Source organism: Rhinolophus sinicus, chromosome 3 (assembly GCF_057876585.1).
Source record: "Rhinolophus sinicus isolate RSI-liver-muscle chromosome 3, RSI-T2T, whole genome shotgun sequence".
In the NCBI taxonomy this organism is placed as follows: domain Eukaryota; kingdom Metazoa; phylum Chordata; class Mammalia; order Chiroptera; family Rhinolophidae; genus Rhinolophus; species Rhinolophus sinicus.
In genome coordinates this window covers 180,213,244-180,228,101 of record NC_142503.1, presented here as the reverse complement: position 1 = coordinate 180,228,101, position 14,858 = coordinate 180,213,244, and the positions used below count along the sequence as shown (strand labels likewise).

The 14,858-nt window shown below is 54.9% G+C and overlaps 2 protein-coding genes across 3 annotated transcripts in view; both read left to right on the top strand.

The window, feature by feature from the left end:
- The window catches only part of POMT2 (protein O-mannosyltransferase 2), a 39,012-nt gene extending 36,022 nt beyond the window's left edge, over nucleotides 1–2,990 (top strand). The window contains exons 17-21 of one of the 2 annotated variants that reach the window (XM_019733494.3): nucleotides 48–107; nucleotides 199–304; nucleotides 1,242–1,382; nucleotides 1,587–1,701; nucleotides 2,504–2,990. In XM_019733494.3, coding sequence (XP_019589053.3) covers nucleotides 48–107; nucleotides 199–304; nucleotides 1,242–1,382; nucleotides 1,587–1,701; nucleotides 2,504–2,609 — 528 coding nt within the window. In that variant the 3' untranslated portion in view covers nucleotides 2,610–2,990. Of the gene's footprint in view, nucleotides 1–47; nucleotides 108–198; nucleotides 1,133–1,241; nucleotides 1,383–1,586; nucleotides 1,702–2,503 lie in introns of those variants that run through there. The other variant, XR_016020912.1, reaches the window with a different exon arrangement.
- A 2,202-nt stretch (nucleotides 2,991–5,192) lies between these two features.
- Nucleotides 5,193–14,205, top strand: NGB (neuroglobin). The gene is made up of 4 exons (XM_019733276.3): nucleotides 5,193–9,336; nucleotides 10,762–10,873; nucleotides 11,495–11,614; nucleotides 12,997–14,205. The coding sequence occupies exons 1-4, from the start codon at nucleotides 9,248–9,250 to the stop codon at nucleotides 13,129–13,131; spliced, it is 456 nt and encodes a 151-aa protein (XP_019588835.2). The 5' UTR covers nucleotides 5,193–9,247; the 3' UTR covers nucleotides 13,132–14,205.
- Nucleotides 14,206–14,858: the final 653 nt, after the last annotated feature.

The window sequence follows — 14,858 nt, the reverse complement described above, 5'->3', positions numbered from 1 at the left end:
CATGAACGGGGCCTGGGTCGGCAGCATGTGCTGTGCTCCCTCCCCAGGGCCTGCGCTTCTCGGGGATCAACGACACGGACTTCCGCGTGTACCTGCTTGGCAACCCGGTGAGCACCCACCAGGCCGGTTTGGGCCTCGAGCCAGGTCTGTGGAGGGCTGTTGCTTTCCCCTCACACTCCTGTTCTCGTTTCCATGCAGGTGGTCTGGTGGCTGAATCTGTTGAGCATTGCCCTGTACATCCTCTCAGGGAGCGTCATTGCTGTAGCTGCGCACAGAGGGGCGCGTCTGTCTGCAGAGGTTGAAGGTCAGGTCCCTTGTCCGCAGCCTCCCCTGGCCTAGCAGCTGGCGGAGTGCCTGCAACCAGGGGAAGGCCTGCCTGCCGATGGCCACTCTGTCCCTTCTCCTTAGCTTTTGAAAGCTCACAGTCACCAGACGCCCGGTGCTGTGTTAGATGCTTCATCCTCCCAGCAACCCTGGAGGGTAGAGATTATGACCCCTATTCTATGGTTTAGGAAACCAAGGTGCGAGAGGTTAAGAACCTTGTCCCAGGACATGTTAGTAAGTGACAGAGCTGAGGTTCAAACCCAAACAGTCTGAGTTCAGAGTCTACACTTTTGGCCTCTGCTCTGTACAGAGTTGCCCATCTCTTCTGCCTGCTCCTTGTTCCATGGCCCTGTCCTCTAGTGGGGTAGAGAGGAGCCCCCAGAGCAGATCTGTGGGTTCCCATCCCAGTGCTGCCCCTGGTCACAGACCGCAGCCTCAGAGACATTCACACAGGCTGATTTTGCCTCTGCAGCTCCCTGTCTGAACAGCCATAGTCCCAGACTCCCTCTATCCCACCTCCCTCTCATCTCTGACCTCACCTCCACCCTGTCTGCAGCAGCCAAGATCTGTGTGGCAGCAAAGATGTGGGAGATGGAGGAAGGGAGGCAGCATCCTGCAGGGTGTGCAGGATTTTGCTTTCTTTAGAGGCCGAGCTGCCTCCTGCTGGTGTTTGGTGCGCCTTCCATGGGTGCTGCGGCCCCTCTGGGCGGGGTGGTGAGCAGGGCTCTTGAGAGCCGGCCGCTCCTGTCTGCCAGCTGCCAGAGGGCTGTTCGACTTGGTCCAGAGGAGGGAAGGAAGGCCCAGTAAGGTGATGTGGCTTCTTCAAGCCCCACAGCAGGGAAGGGGCAGAGCTGGACTCGCGCCCAGGCTCCGTGCCCCGCCCCGTCTGCTGACTGGGGCTGTGCTCCTTGGCCCAGGGCTGTCCCAGGTTCTGCTGCGAGGAGGCGGGCAGCTGCTGCTCGGCTGGGTGCTCCATTACTTCCCGTTCTTCCTGATGGGCCGTGTCCTCTACTTCCACCATTATTTCCCAGCCATGCTCTTCTCCAGCATGTTGACAGGTCAGCACTGCCCACCTGGCGTTGGTGATGAGGGCGGAGGATGGGGAGGGAAGACCACGGGGAGGGGAGACCACGGGGAGGGGAGACCACGGGGAGCAGCAGGACTGAGCGAGTCTGCTGCCCTGACCTGGGCGGCGCCTTTCTGCTGCCTCCCCGGGAGGCGGCCTCCGCTAGGCTGTGCTGGGTTTCTTTCCTGTCCACCAGGCGTTCTGTGGGACACGCTGCTGCGGCTCTGTGCCTGGAGCCTGGCTTCCTCTTCTCTGGCCAGCGGCATCCATATGGCGGGAGTCCTGAGCCTGCTCCTGGGAACTGCCTACAGGTGAGCCTCCCCTGCACTGGGGTCACTGCAGCCCTGAGGCCTCCGCCCTGCATGCCTTGCAGAATCCCCTGCGGTGCTTTGGAAGCATACTGGTGCCATCTCCAGGGGTTCTCATTCAGTCGAGCCCAGTTTGGGCCTAGTGAGCCACAGTTTTCAAGCTCCCCAGGTGACCCTAATGTGCAGCCAAATAGGAAGAGAAACATGGGGCTGACTCTGCGTTCTTCCCTTATGCCAGTGGTTCCCAGCTTTGGTACCACAGGCCCCTCTGGAGTCACAGTGGCTCCCTCCTGGAATAGCACTCAGTGGGGTGGGTCGAGGGGCGTGGGGGTGTGTGGCCTGGCTCAGAATAACTGGAAGAAGGGTGTTGTTTGGAAAGCACCCCTCTTCTCCCCACCTTGCCAGCCTCATAGGTCCCCTGTTGAGAATTACTGGCCTTTAGGGGGTAACATAAACATGTGAACAGAAAGTGGTGACCTGTGACCCGAGAGCATTTTCACATTTTAACCAATACTCAGGGCCAAACAGCCTATGACCACATCCCTGGACTGGTCTCCCCCCAAGGCCTCTGGGCAAGAGCCCTTTCCTTTACTGTCGCTAAGTCAGCATCTACGGAGCCCCCAGCTGCTGTGTGCCCAGTGGCCAACTCCAGCAGACGTGCTGATGGAAGGGGCCAGGTCCTGTCGGCAGACAAGACCTGATGAGCTCCAGCGGGAGGGGCTGAACTTTAAAAGATCTGCAGGGCGGCTGGTCTCCGCTGAGGCACTGGTGTGCCAACTGCGTCCCTTTGAATTCTCTCTCACAGCTTCTACCTCTTCCACCCTCTTGCATACGGGATGGTTGGTCCCCTAGCCCAGGACCCCCGAAGTCCGATGGCAGGACTAAGGTGGCTGGAATCATGGGAGTTTTGAAGCCACTGCAAGGACTCCAGCCTCAGGCCAGGAACTTCCTGGGGACAGCCAGCTGTGGAGCTAGTCCCTGAGCCTTCCAGCTGTGGAGGAAGCTGCCCGAGGAGCCTGCCAGGACCAAGCTCTGGGAGCATACCCAGACTCGAACAACACTAGAGAGAGCCACGCTCTGTCTGCAGAGATTCCACCTCTGAGGGTGGCTCAGCCACAGAGGACAACATCTGTCAGGCCCATTTCCCCAAGTGTGCAACATGTGAAGCGTGAGTGTGTGAGAGAGTGGGTGGGAGTGCCGAGTGTGAGGGTACTTTGTCCGTGTGCCTGTGGAACAGACTGACTGTGAACAGTGGCGTGGCAGCATAAACTTGAAGAAATAGTCCAGGGCTACAGTAGTACTTTCTGGTATTTCTTTCACACTGGATTGGGTCCGTAAGTAAGCCTCAGCAACAATTCTCTGACCTCCCAGCGGGCTGAGAGTGCTGGCCCCACCTTGGGACATCTCCACGGGAAGGCCAGGTGGGACTGGCGGAGCTGTGCTGACCTGCTTCGCACAAACCAGCAATTACGGCAGAGCGCCCACGAGGCTGCTGCTGGGAAGTCTCCTGTGTGGCCGCAGGTGGCTGGGCTTCCTGCCTGCCGTGTGCACACAGTGCGGCAGCGGAGGACTCACCAGCCCTTGGTTGCCCCCCTCAGTCCTCAGTCTCTTGCTGTCTGAGAATGTCCCACGATGAGACTGGTGGGAGGAATGGCATCCTGTCTTTGGCTGCTCTGTGTTCCCAGGCCGTGGGTGCCAGGGGTGGTGTCTTGCTGTCCTCTGCATCCAGCCTGGCTGTAAGGACATGTATTCTCCTGACGGCCTCTGGGCCCCTTGCTTAGCAGCCAAGGTAGATGTGCGGCAGAGCAGGGGTCTCTGTGGTGCTGGGCTGGGGTCCCAGTGTGAGCTGATGTTCTGTCACTTGTTAAGTGCTCCCCATTTTTACTTCTCTAGTCCACCCCTGCTGACTCCCCCTTTCACTCCATTTCATTTCCCTTTCTCTGTGTCACTGTTTCACCAATCTTTTTCCCCAAAGTCCCAGAGCTTCTAGAAATGAAGGAAAGCTTCTACTTTGTATTGCTTTGAAGCCCAAGCAAGAAGCTCAGAGCTGATCCTTGCACTTCCTCCCCAAATGTAAGGGATTAAGAGAAGCTTTGGGGCACAACCCAACCAACCCAAGGCCCGCCCTTTAGCCTGCCTCCCTCATCCAAGCCCGTGGCAGAATCCTTATTTTGTCACAGAGGACTGTGATGCTTCAAGGTTAATGATGAATCTCTGCCACACTCCATCTTCCGTCCTCTGACAGGGTCACAGCTCTTTAGAGCATCTTTGGGAGCAGTTGCCACGGAGACTGGAAATTGGTCCCAGGGACAGGCTGTGCTACCTACTGGGTGGTGGGGAGGCCATGCTTGGATGTTCAGACCAACCATCATTAATGTTAATAGAGGAAATACAGCGACATCAAAAGCAAGGCAGGTTTGTTAATTAGATCTGGGGCCTGATGCCCTCCCGCTCCCAGGGCCGCAGCCCTTCTGACTTCCCCCAGCAGGAAGCGTGGCCTGAGTGCTGAGTCTGGGCTGCTTGCTTATTGCTTTTCTGGAAGGGAAGGAGAGCAGGGGTGGAGAACCTCTGCTCATCCCTTTCACCCCACCACTGACCTCCCCTCCTCCCTGCAGAGTGGTTTCTTCTGAGCTGGATGGGGGCAGCCCCCTGGGTGGGCTGTCCTGGAGGTAGAACGCAGGGATCTGTGCTTGGCTCTCAGCAAAGAACGGTGGCCCACGATGACACTCGGGGTGGCTGATGTTCCCTTGTGCCTTGTGTTTCCTAATAGGAACTCACTGGAAGGGAGGAACTGAAGGAGAGTTCCTTCAGAGGGGCAGCCACTCTGAGTGCGGGTGACGAGGGAGAAATCTCAGGCAGATTCTGGTCCGTGTCTCCCTGCTATTTTGGCCACAATGGGGACAAAGGGTTCCTCTGTCTCTTCTGTTGCTTGCCAAGCATGGGAGAATTGTCTGGCCACTCACTCTTCTTCCTCCTTGCCCAGACTGGTAGGTCCTTCTCTGGGGACAAGGCTGCATCGGTTGATGCTCAGGTTCTATCGTTGGAAGGTGCTGGGGAGCCGGGCTGTCAGAGTGGTGCTTTCAGTGTGGGGCCAGCACCCAAGAATTGGCAGACATGTGATGTGCCCCACAGCCTTGCTGGTAGAGGAAGAAGACATTGGGTGGTCAGCCCACCGGCCAGTCGGCTTCTTGAGCCACATTTTAAAAAAAAAAGTTTCCACAGATAATCAGAGGCCATTTAGTTTTGTAATAAATAGCTCTTATTTTGAATGTCATGTTGTTCCTATTGTACTTAATTGAATCTGACTTGCCCTCTGGCTCCCCGAAAGAGAAGAAGAATGTTTTGAGTGCAAGAACCATCTATCGTGTCTCATGTCTGTGGCTGTTCCGCTTGCAGCAGAGGCCCTGGGCCGGACAGATGAGCCTGATTTTTACCCCAGCAGATATTTGGGCACTCTCATATATAAGGTTTCTTGAGTAATGTTGGTTATTTTGATTTATTTAAACTTATTCCAAAATAAGTAGTAAGCTGGACCTTATATTTTCTCATTTAACCTTTCCACACAAGTATAGAAAGGAATGAGAGAAATGGTCGTCTACTTCTGAGACAGCTGAGTGGCCCAGCACTGTAGCAACTTCCTTCCTGCTTACCAGAGGCCCCCATCTTGACAGGGGTCTTCTGTTATCAGGAGCGAACTTAAGGTCCAAAATAGGTAAGAGCTGACTCATGTTGGACAGTGGGGGGTGGGCGGCCGGGGGTGGGGGGAGAGGAGCAGCCTGCACTGTGAAATTGGGGTTCTTCTGGGCTGCCCAAGCCCCCCTTCCCTCTTAGGACCAAGAGTAGCTGGAGATGGGGCACGGAGTGGATGATGCAAATCTTTAGGACTGGGAAATGCTGAGGACAGGCAGGTTAGAAATGGACCAAACACTCCTTGCCTGGCACAGCCCAATTTACCAAGTCCCGACACATCTGAGACACAATCCTCATAAAGGCCCAGTGAAGTCGATGCTGTTTTTGTCCCCATTCTGCCCATGAGAGATTAAATTACTGGCCTAAGATCCCGTGATTAGTAAATAGTGGGGCCAGGGGTAGGCACCAAGTTGGGATTTTTCTGCTTCTGCGGCCTGTCCTAGGACTAGGAGAACTTTCCTAAAACCACCTGGCAGCCCTGGAACCCCTGGGGAGAAGACCTGGGCTCAGCTCAGAGGCATTCAGATTCAGCGTGTTTCATTGTATGTTCTGTTGAATGCGTTGATAGCTCCTCTAGGGCCCGGTGTTTCCTGGTGCCCCCAGACCAGTGGTTTTCTGGGAGGAAAACCCTGATCTGTAGCATTTGCCAATTTCCGTGGTGTAAGTACTCCTACCATGGCCTACGAGGTCCAACAATTAAGTTCCTAGAAAAAGTGCTGCAGACTTCATTGCTGAATATCAATCACTATGGCCACATTTGAAGTACTCCCCTTGGGAAGCTATGCACCCATGCCAGCACCTAGTCCACCCTTCAAAGCAATTTTGGAACTCTTTTTCTGGAATGGCCATCAGAGCTGTCATATTACCCTTGATGTCTTGAATGCCATCAAAATGTCTTCCTTTCAATATTTCCTTTATCTTCGGGTAAAGAAAGAAGTCATTGGGGGCCAGATCAGGTGAGTAGTGAGGGTGTTCCAATACAGTTATTTGTTTACTGGCTAAAAACTCCCTCACAGACAGTGCCGTGTGAGCTGGTGCATTGTTGTTGTGATACAAGAGCCATGAATTGTTGGCGAGAAGTTCAGGTCATCTAACTTTTTCACGCAGCCTTTTCAGCACTTCCAAATAGTAAACTTGGTTAACTGTCCATTTGTTAACAGATTCATAATGAATAATCCCTCTGATATCAAAAAAGGTTAGCAACATGGTTGCAACAAGTTAGTGAACTTAATTGTTAGGCCGCGTATTCAAGGCTACCAACCTAATGTCACTGAATGAGCTGGAAAGATGTGCACAGTGGGGTTTCATGAGCCATCTAAGGGCCAGTTCCAGTACACCACTGATCCAGACCCAGTGACCGTGGCTTGGTCTGAGCTATGGACACAGCTCTTGGTCACAATCCATTAAAATGAGGGAGGCAGTGGGTCATGGAGGCCTAAGGATGGGTCAGAGTGAGACCTGAGGTCAAGTCTGGGCCCCACTACTTACTAGTTACTTGGGCTAGTTACTTAACCTCTTAGCCCCTGTTCCCTCAATGGTAAAACGAGGGTGTAATAAATAGTACCTCCTTCTTAGAGGCATCGTGAGGATGAAAAGAGTTAATGATGCACAATGTCCGGACACGAATGCTTGATAAATGGTAGCTCTTCGTTACTGTTGATGAAAGTCAGCACTGGCTCTCGAGCAGTATTGAAACTCTCCTCAATTGGAACTTCCTGCCTGAATCATGGACAGATGTCTGGCAGGGAGGGGAGCTCCCGTGACTGTTCCCCAGCCCCTCAAATATGGATTCAGACCCTCAGTCTCTGGTTGGAATACACCACCCTAACTGCGTAGGCCCAGCCAGGTTCTCAGGCCTTTTCTCCAAGGGGAGCAGAGATTAGAGGGCACTTAGCCCTCTCCTGCCTCCTCCTGGTTCTAGAAAGGCAGAGTGAGTGCCGACTCCATCACATACTAGCTAAGGCCATTACCTCCTATTAATTTATCAGATCCCAGACCCCGTCCAAAGGGGAAAGGAGGCAAGAAGGGTCCTGAGTATAGACTATTGTCAGGAAGTGCAAATGGGTGGAGTGGGAAGCCTTCAATGAGCCAGGTGGCCTGCATACAGCACTGGGCATCTGGGCACTGAAAGAAGGTAAAGGTTGATGGAGACGTGCCCTTCCCCTGTGACCTGTCTGCAGGGCCACGGGATACCAAGCTGCAAGTCTAGTCTCTGAATACCCTTGGCCTTGTCCCTTCAGCCCCAGTCCCTTTGTGATCTTACGTGAGGATCTATTGAACTCTTAAGACACAAACCTGGCTGCCTTACAGCCTTGCACTCTGCTCCAGCTCAGAGACCCCAGAGATGTGTGGGGAGATGGGGAAGGGGAACAGGAGGTACTGAAACTCCTGGGTCCCTGTAAGAGTGAGTGCGGCTAGATGGTTTCATTGGGCTTGGGGGCTGGACACAAGAGTTCTGCTGAGGCCCTTAGTCCTCATTTGGGGCCAGAAGGAGAAGTTCTAGAAGGCAAGGACTCCACACTCCATGCCTAGCACAGGGCTGGCCATGGGGCCACAACCCGTTCATAACCAATGGCCCCAGTTGTATCCATGCCCACATTGTATCCATGGAAACAAAGGAGGTGGACTGAGAGGCCCCTTGAGACCTTGATACCCAACCCAGCTGTGCACGAAGTACAGCTGAGGAAACTCAGAGAAGTGGACAGACTGAGAGGAGATGGCTCAGACACTTGCAAATACTGATAAATGAGGGTGGAAACAGGCCTGCTCTCCCAAACCTGGGCCACTACACTGAGCTGGAGCTCGAGGAACTTTCATGTTTGAAAGAGAAAAAATGTAGGTCTAAATGACAGGTGACCAACTTCACACTCAAATGACAAGCGTGAGATTCCCTTCCTGAACTTGTATTTTGTAACATAAATAGTACTTCTATATAAACTTTTTAAAAAGCCTATTAGAAATTGTGGGATAGTAGAATGTTGGAGCTTCACTCCCTCAGCGTCCAGGTAGTGCATTGCCCACAGCTGCTATTCCTGAGACGCCACCTGCCCTGGCCAAGCAGAGCTGGGTGATAACTACAGCCCACAGATCTCTAAAGATGGAGTCTTAGGAAAACCCATGCCTAGCTGGAAACGACTGTGGTCTTGGCGCTGTTCCTAAGGCAGAGAGCCCAGGTGGCCCCCAAGGTGTGGGGGTGCCTCAGTCAGATCCAGAATTAGGGCAGCGGGCACTCCCAGCCTCAGCCTGGTCATACAGGTAGGTGACCTGGCATCCCGACCTCCAACCCAAGGGGGTGGTAAACTCAAATGCTTCCAGGCAGCGTTTGAGTAAGTCTTGTGCCCAGGTGGCGCCTGTAGAGCCTACCCAAGGCGGTCAAATTCAACACAGTGCCTTAACTAGTAGGTGGTAATATTACCACTCGTTTCCAGGTGAGAAACAGGTCCAGCGAGGCTCGATGATTTCCATTAAGGTGTGAAGCCCAGGCACTTCCCAGACACCAAGTCGTCTCCAGCCAGAGCCAGTTGTCCGGAGATGCGCGCCTTGATGGACAGAGGGGCGGAGGCCGCGGTTGCTTTAAAGCGCCCCAGTGGGGCGGCGCGGGGCGGGGCGCTCTCGGAGCCACCGGGCACAGGGTGCAGCAGCCGGAACAGGGTCCCCAGAAGCGCCAGCGGGGCTGGCAGGGTTGGGGTGCCTCTACCTAGGACGGGGAAGGAGTGGTGGTTGGATCCCGCCGGGACGAGACTCAGGGCTGCAGGGGTTGCAGAGTGGCCGGCATCGCCGCTGAGATGGCGTGGCACGTGCGGTGACAGCGCCCGCGCCCCGAGGGTACCAGTCTTGCGCCTCGCGTCCGTGGGCGAGCATGGAGCGCCCGGAGCCGGAGCTGATCCGGCAGAGCTGGCGGGCGGTGAGCGGCAGCCCGCTGGAGCATGGCACAGTGTTATTTGCCAGGTGAGGGTGGCCCGGGCGCCCCGGGGGGCGAGGGGGCGGGAGCCTTCACCGGGAATGTGTTCCAGGAGGCTGGCCGGCTGCCTCGGCGATGGGACACCTGCAGATGTGCGCCAGAGGCAAGCGGCGACGGTGGCGCAGCCCCTTCTGCTCTTCACTCGGCAGTGGGCTCGTCTGGTGTCCAGCGCCACACACTCACTCCCAACCTGGCTGGCCAGGGCGGGCGGGTTCCTCACTGAGATTTTACACTCGGGCCAGCAGGTGCCAGCCCCGCGTTGCGCCTCCTCCCGGGCTCTGTGCCTCCTGTGTCTCTTCCTTGGATGGTGACTCCAGGGGCACCGACTGCTGCCAGGAAGAGGAGATGGGGTGTTCCCAGGGCCTGGCTGGTGGGGCACAGGTCTGGACACCAGGAGAGTGCCTTTCCAGCAATGAACCGAAGGAAAGGAGCAGGCTAGACAGAGAACTGCCAGGGAAGGGATGACAGATGCTCAATTCTCACTACTAGAGAGAGAGCTATGGGGGTGCACAGCCCAGAACGGGATGGGGGAGACCAGTCTTCAACTTCAGCTGGAGGGTCTCTCAGAAACTCCTCTGCCATCACCAAAGAGGCAAGGGTCCCTTTCACCATGGTTTTTCAGGATCCTTGGTTCCCTAAGCCAGCCCAGAACTTCTGAGGAAGCTTTGCAAAATCTCCCCACCAACGAAAAGGGAAATAAATTCACCGAGTTACCTAAAACCCTGATGAGCCCTCTCAGATGTAGCTGAGAGTTTCAGCTATGCCTCCCGGCTGTCCCCAAGCCCACTATTTTTTCAGGCATCCTCTATGGTTCTGCTGCTCCCAAGCTGTGGGACCTTAGGCAAGTTACTTAACCTCTCTGGGCTTCTGTTTCCTCTATAAAATTGGGATAACAGTTGTACCCACTGCTTCAGATTGTGAGCAATGCACAACTTAACCATATGTAAAGTACTCGCTGCTCAGTAAGTGTAAGGAGTTCTTAATACTATTATTGTCATCACTGCCATAGCCCCCTCCCCAACTCCTTCCCCCCAACCCGTCCCAGAAGACGTGAGATGAGACTGGGAGATTGTGACCTAGGAAAGGGAAGGTGGCAGGGGGAGAGAGAGAGAGAGAGATCCTCTTTCCACAATGTTAACTCCAGGCTTCCTGTTTAAGGATCCCTTCCTGTTCCAGCACCCCTCGACTGTTTATGGAGGGACTGCTACATGCTGGGTCCTAGAGTGACCTGGGCACACATGCTCTTTCTAGGAAGAGGACATCAGCAAAGCTGGTGAAGGGGTCAGTGCCAGGTTGGAGGGTGTGTTATAGTTTGCAGCCGAAACTCTCGCCCACCCTCGTTCCCACTGCGGGCAGCCAGGGCTCTCGGGGCTGGGGCGTGCAGGGGCTAACACCTGGGCCTCCCCCCACAGGCTGTTTGACCTGGAGCCCGACCTACTGCCCCTCTTCCAGTACAACTGCCGCCAGTTCTCCAGCCCAGAGGACTGCCTGTCCTCCCCCGAGTTCCTGGACCACATCAGGAAGGTGAGGGGAAGGTGGGGCCAGCGTGGCCTCTGGGATCCAGCAGAACACCTTCCTGGGGGAGAACGAGAGCCTGGGGTTAGGGAAAATGATTTCCGTTTTCTGCCCTGGGCCTGGTCTTACTCCCCTCCTTCTGCTCCCTCACGCCAGGGGCATCTGCTCCTTTCCCTCTGTGCTGAGCTGGGCCCAGTCTGCGGCACCACAGTCAGCTTTCTCCCCTACCCTGTGCTCAGCCAGGTGGTCCCAGCTGTCACTGCCCTCGGCCTTGTCCCCTGGCTCTTGTAGGTGGTGTTGGGCCATCTGCCTATGAAAACCAAGATGGGGTTTTCTTAGAGACTCTCATCTCTCACAGGGCCTCAGTTTCCCCTCGTCCCAGGCAGACACTGTTCTGCGTGCATGTTTAGGACTTTGAGTCCCTCAGAAGAGAGGGGCTTCCTTCATGGTGTAACGTTAGTGGCTTGGTCACCACACATTAACAACATGCAAACACAGATTGCTTTCCATTTCTAATCCTCAAAAACTGAGTGATCTCTCTTACCTCCAGTTGGGACCCCTAGGTTCTGGACTGGGCTTGTGAGCAGAGGGTTGCTCTGGCCTGTTTCAGTGTTCCCTTGGCTCTGGCAGGTGATGCTCGTGATTGACACTGCAGTGACCAATGTGGAGGACCTGTCCTCGCTGGAGGGCTACCTTACAGGCCTGGGCAAGAAGCACCGTGCCGTGGGCGTCAAGCTCAGCTCCTTCTCGGTGGGTAAGGGGGCTCTTCCTCTCTCTGCAGCTCCTCAGCTGAGGCCACCCTTCTCTCCCAGGCCTCCCCTGCCTCCCCATTCCTATACCCTCAGATGACCAGGGCTCGGGCCTGCATCTGGTACTTACCTGCTGTGTGACCCTGGTGCTGCCTTGCCTTCTCTGAGCCTCCAGTTTTTTCTTCTCTGGTATGGCTTCTTTTAGAACCATAGAAAGGCAAGGATTAGCTTCTCTGCTCAGTTATCTACTGCTGTGTATAAGACCAACACCAACAAACAACGATTTCTGATTTCTCTGGGCTCCGCGGGGTGGTTCTGTTCCACGTGGCGCGGCTGGAGTCACTCATGCAGTGCATTCAGCTGGGAGCTCATCTGGGGCTGGAATGGCCAGGATAGCCTGTCATCCTGGGGGTCTCTCTTCCTGCAGCCTCATCACTTGGTAGTCTAGCTGAGCTCCTGTACAGAGTAGCAGCTGAGTCTAAGTGGGTGTGTTCCAAGAGGACCAGTCCGGGTAGGCAAGTGCTTCTCTAGACTCTGCTTGCGTAACTCTTGCTAATGTCCCATTGGCCAAAGTCAGGCAGACGGATGAGACCGGTGTCAAGATGGAGAGCCCCTACTCAAGGTGAGGTCCACTGGGGGCCACTGACGTGAGTCTACCACGTAGTCCAGTCACCTTGCCAGGTGGGAAGCCCCTTGGGAAGGGACCGGGTTTGCCTTGTTCCCTCTGTCCCCTGCATTAGCACAATGCCTGGTCTTCAGCGGCCATTCAATAAGTATTTGTGGAATAAATAAACCTTATTGTGTTATGACTAATAACAAATGAGAGCCATTTTTATTGCTGAAGGCTTACTGTGTTCAGATGCTGTGCTAAGAGCTTTTTATAGATAATCTCATTAAATCATTTCAACAACCCAATGAATCGGAACTTTTTCACTTTCTCTGTCTTATTAAGCAACAGAGGCTCAGAGAGTTTACATAACTTGCTCAAGGTCACACAGTTAATAAACAGTAGAGTCATAAAGTGAACTTAGGTCCATCTGGTCATAGAGCCTGGGCTTTTAACACCATGAATGCTGCCTTACAGAGGAGAAAACTGAGGCCCGGGGCCAACGACTGCTGGTCTGAGCTGGGGGTCACTCAGCAAGGCTGGGAGTGGAATGAAATACTTTGTTCACTATAAAGCCTCAAATTTAATGGGAAAGATGGGCACAATGTGGTACCCAAGGATTGGGGCAGAATCCTGCTCAGGAAGCAGAGACCCTGTGCAGGAGAGAAGAAAGGCCCAGGAGCCCTCACCAGCCCCAGGCTTCAGTTTTCTCACCAGTGGGATGCAGTGATGCCTTCCTGCCTTCGGGAATGACACAGCGCTCCTTGCCTCTGCAGATGGTGGGTGAGTCTCTGCTCTACATGCTGGAGAAGTGCCTGGGTCCCGCCTTCACACCAGCCACCAGGGCCGCCTGGAGCCAGCTCTATGGGGCCGTAGTACAGGCCATGAGTCGAGGCTGGGATGGCGAGTAAGAGGTGGCGCCTGCCAGGGGCCTCCACCTGGCAGCCTCCATTTGTCTGTGTCTGCTTGTGGGTCTGTGTCTGTTGTAGCCCAGGCTCTCCTAGGCCTCCCTGCGTCTTGGTCCTTGTCCCCTTGGCCATACTGGACAGGTGATGGAGTAGGGCTGGGTCTCCATCTGCCCCACCCCCCTGACTCCCACATAAGTGTAGGTAGGGGGATGGGGGTGGCTTTTCCTTCAGGAAGGGTCTGCTGGATCCCCCTCCTCACCCCCCACCCCGTCCCCAGTAGCTCCTCCCTGCCTGTCTTATTTCCCCTCTGGCATCCCTTGTGCTGCCATGAGGAGGAGCAGCATTTTGGTGGCACAGATGGCATGGGGCCGGGAACGTATAGGGCTTTGAGGGAATGGGCGCTTCTGTCAGCTACCCTTGTCGGGTGAGCCTGAGCCATGTCGGGAGAGGAATGGCTGAGCTCTGGGCACCTTCCCATCTCGCCTGCCTGATGCTTTTCTCTCCCAGGGGTGTTTGCTCTTCCCCAGGAGAAAGAAGGGACACTTTTAGCCTCCCTGGTGGAATCACAGAAGGTCATCGGGAGCACCGCTGAGGAAGGGACAGGTGACCTGGGATGTGAGAGGGCTCAGTGGGGTCTCAGAGTCCTATCCTGATGTCACCTGACGGAGTGCTTTATCTTTTGCAGTACCTCCCTTTCCCTCACTCAGCACTTCTGGTGGGAGTGCCCTCATGTTTGCTCTGTAAGAACAAGTTAGCCAGTGGGACAGGGTGAAGCTGTGGAAGGCCAAGGAAGCAGGGGTGACTCCATTCCAGAGAGCCCTGAGTTCCTCACCACCCCCTCCAGCAGGGCCTCGGGCTCGTCTCCCCACCCTCCTTTCTGCCTCTGCCTACACCGACTGTGGACCCACAACTCCCCAACTTTTCTACCCAGTGTGTGCCTGTTCTTAGGCAGGTGGAGAGATGAGAAAGCAGCAGGAGAGGCCCTTTGCCCTCACCCTGAGCTGTCTGCACTTTTATCTTTGGCTCCATGCTGTGCTTGTATAAACTCATAAGGAATAAATCTGTTCTGCATACCTCTCTGACCCTCCAGAACTGGTCTTTTCTTGGGTGTCAACGTGTGCCAGATGAAGCTGCAGGGTGATGAACCCAGGGTGGGAGGATGGGCTCAGGAGGGCTAAGGCTAGAGTGGGTGGAAAAGAAGGGAGAGGCCAGGGGAAGCCAAGCCAGTGGCTGAGACGGAGCTAGGCATCTGTGGTGGTAACTGCCTGTCATAGCACCAAACCCAGTTAGTCTTCCTCCTGAGAGCTAGACTACATTTCCCAGCCTCCCTTGCAATTTGGTGGGTCATGTGACCAAGTTGGTCCCATTGGAATGTGTGGACATGTGTGCCACTCCCACCCCATGGATGCTCCTCTGTGGTCTGTCATTCTTCTGCCAGTTTGATGCAGATCTCACCGTGACTTTGAAGGCCATGAATTGAATGTGACAGAGCCACAGGTAGAAAGACTGTGGGTCCCTGAATCACTGCTTGGAGGAGAGAGCCCACTAATCAGAAGTGCCCAGTGGGGCCCAGGTTCTTCTCCAGCATGTAGAGCAGGGACTCACCCATTTTGAATTTTATAGGAAAGAGACATAAACTTCTATTGTGTTTGTGCCATTATGCATTTGGGGCTTGGTTTGTCACAACACATGCCCACACTAATCCAGAGACCTGGGAGCCCACCTGCTGG

What these genes read in the sequence shown, in the direction of transcription:
- NGB (XM_019733276.3), top strand. Translation starts at nt 9,248, where the DNA reads ATGGAGCGCCCGGAGCCGGAGCTGATCCGGCAGAGCTGGCGGGCGGTG. An exon ending in GGCACAGTGTTATTTGCCAG is followed by an intron (nt 9,337 to 10,761) that starts GTGAGGGTGGCC and finishes CTCCCCCCACAG; the next exon opens with GCTGTTTGACCTGGAGCCCG. An exon ending in TCCTGGACCACATCAGGAAG is followed by an intron (nt 10,874 to 11,494) that starts GTGAGGGGAAGG and finishes TGGCTCTGGCAG; the next exon opens with GTGATGCTCGTGATTGACAC.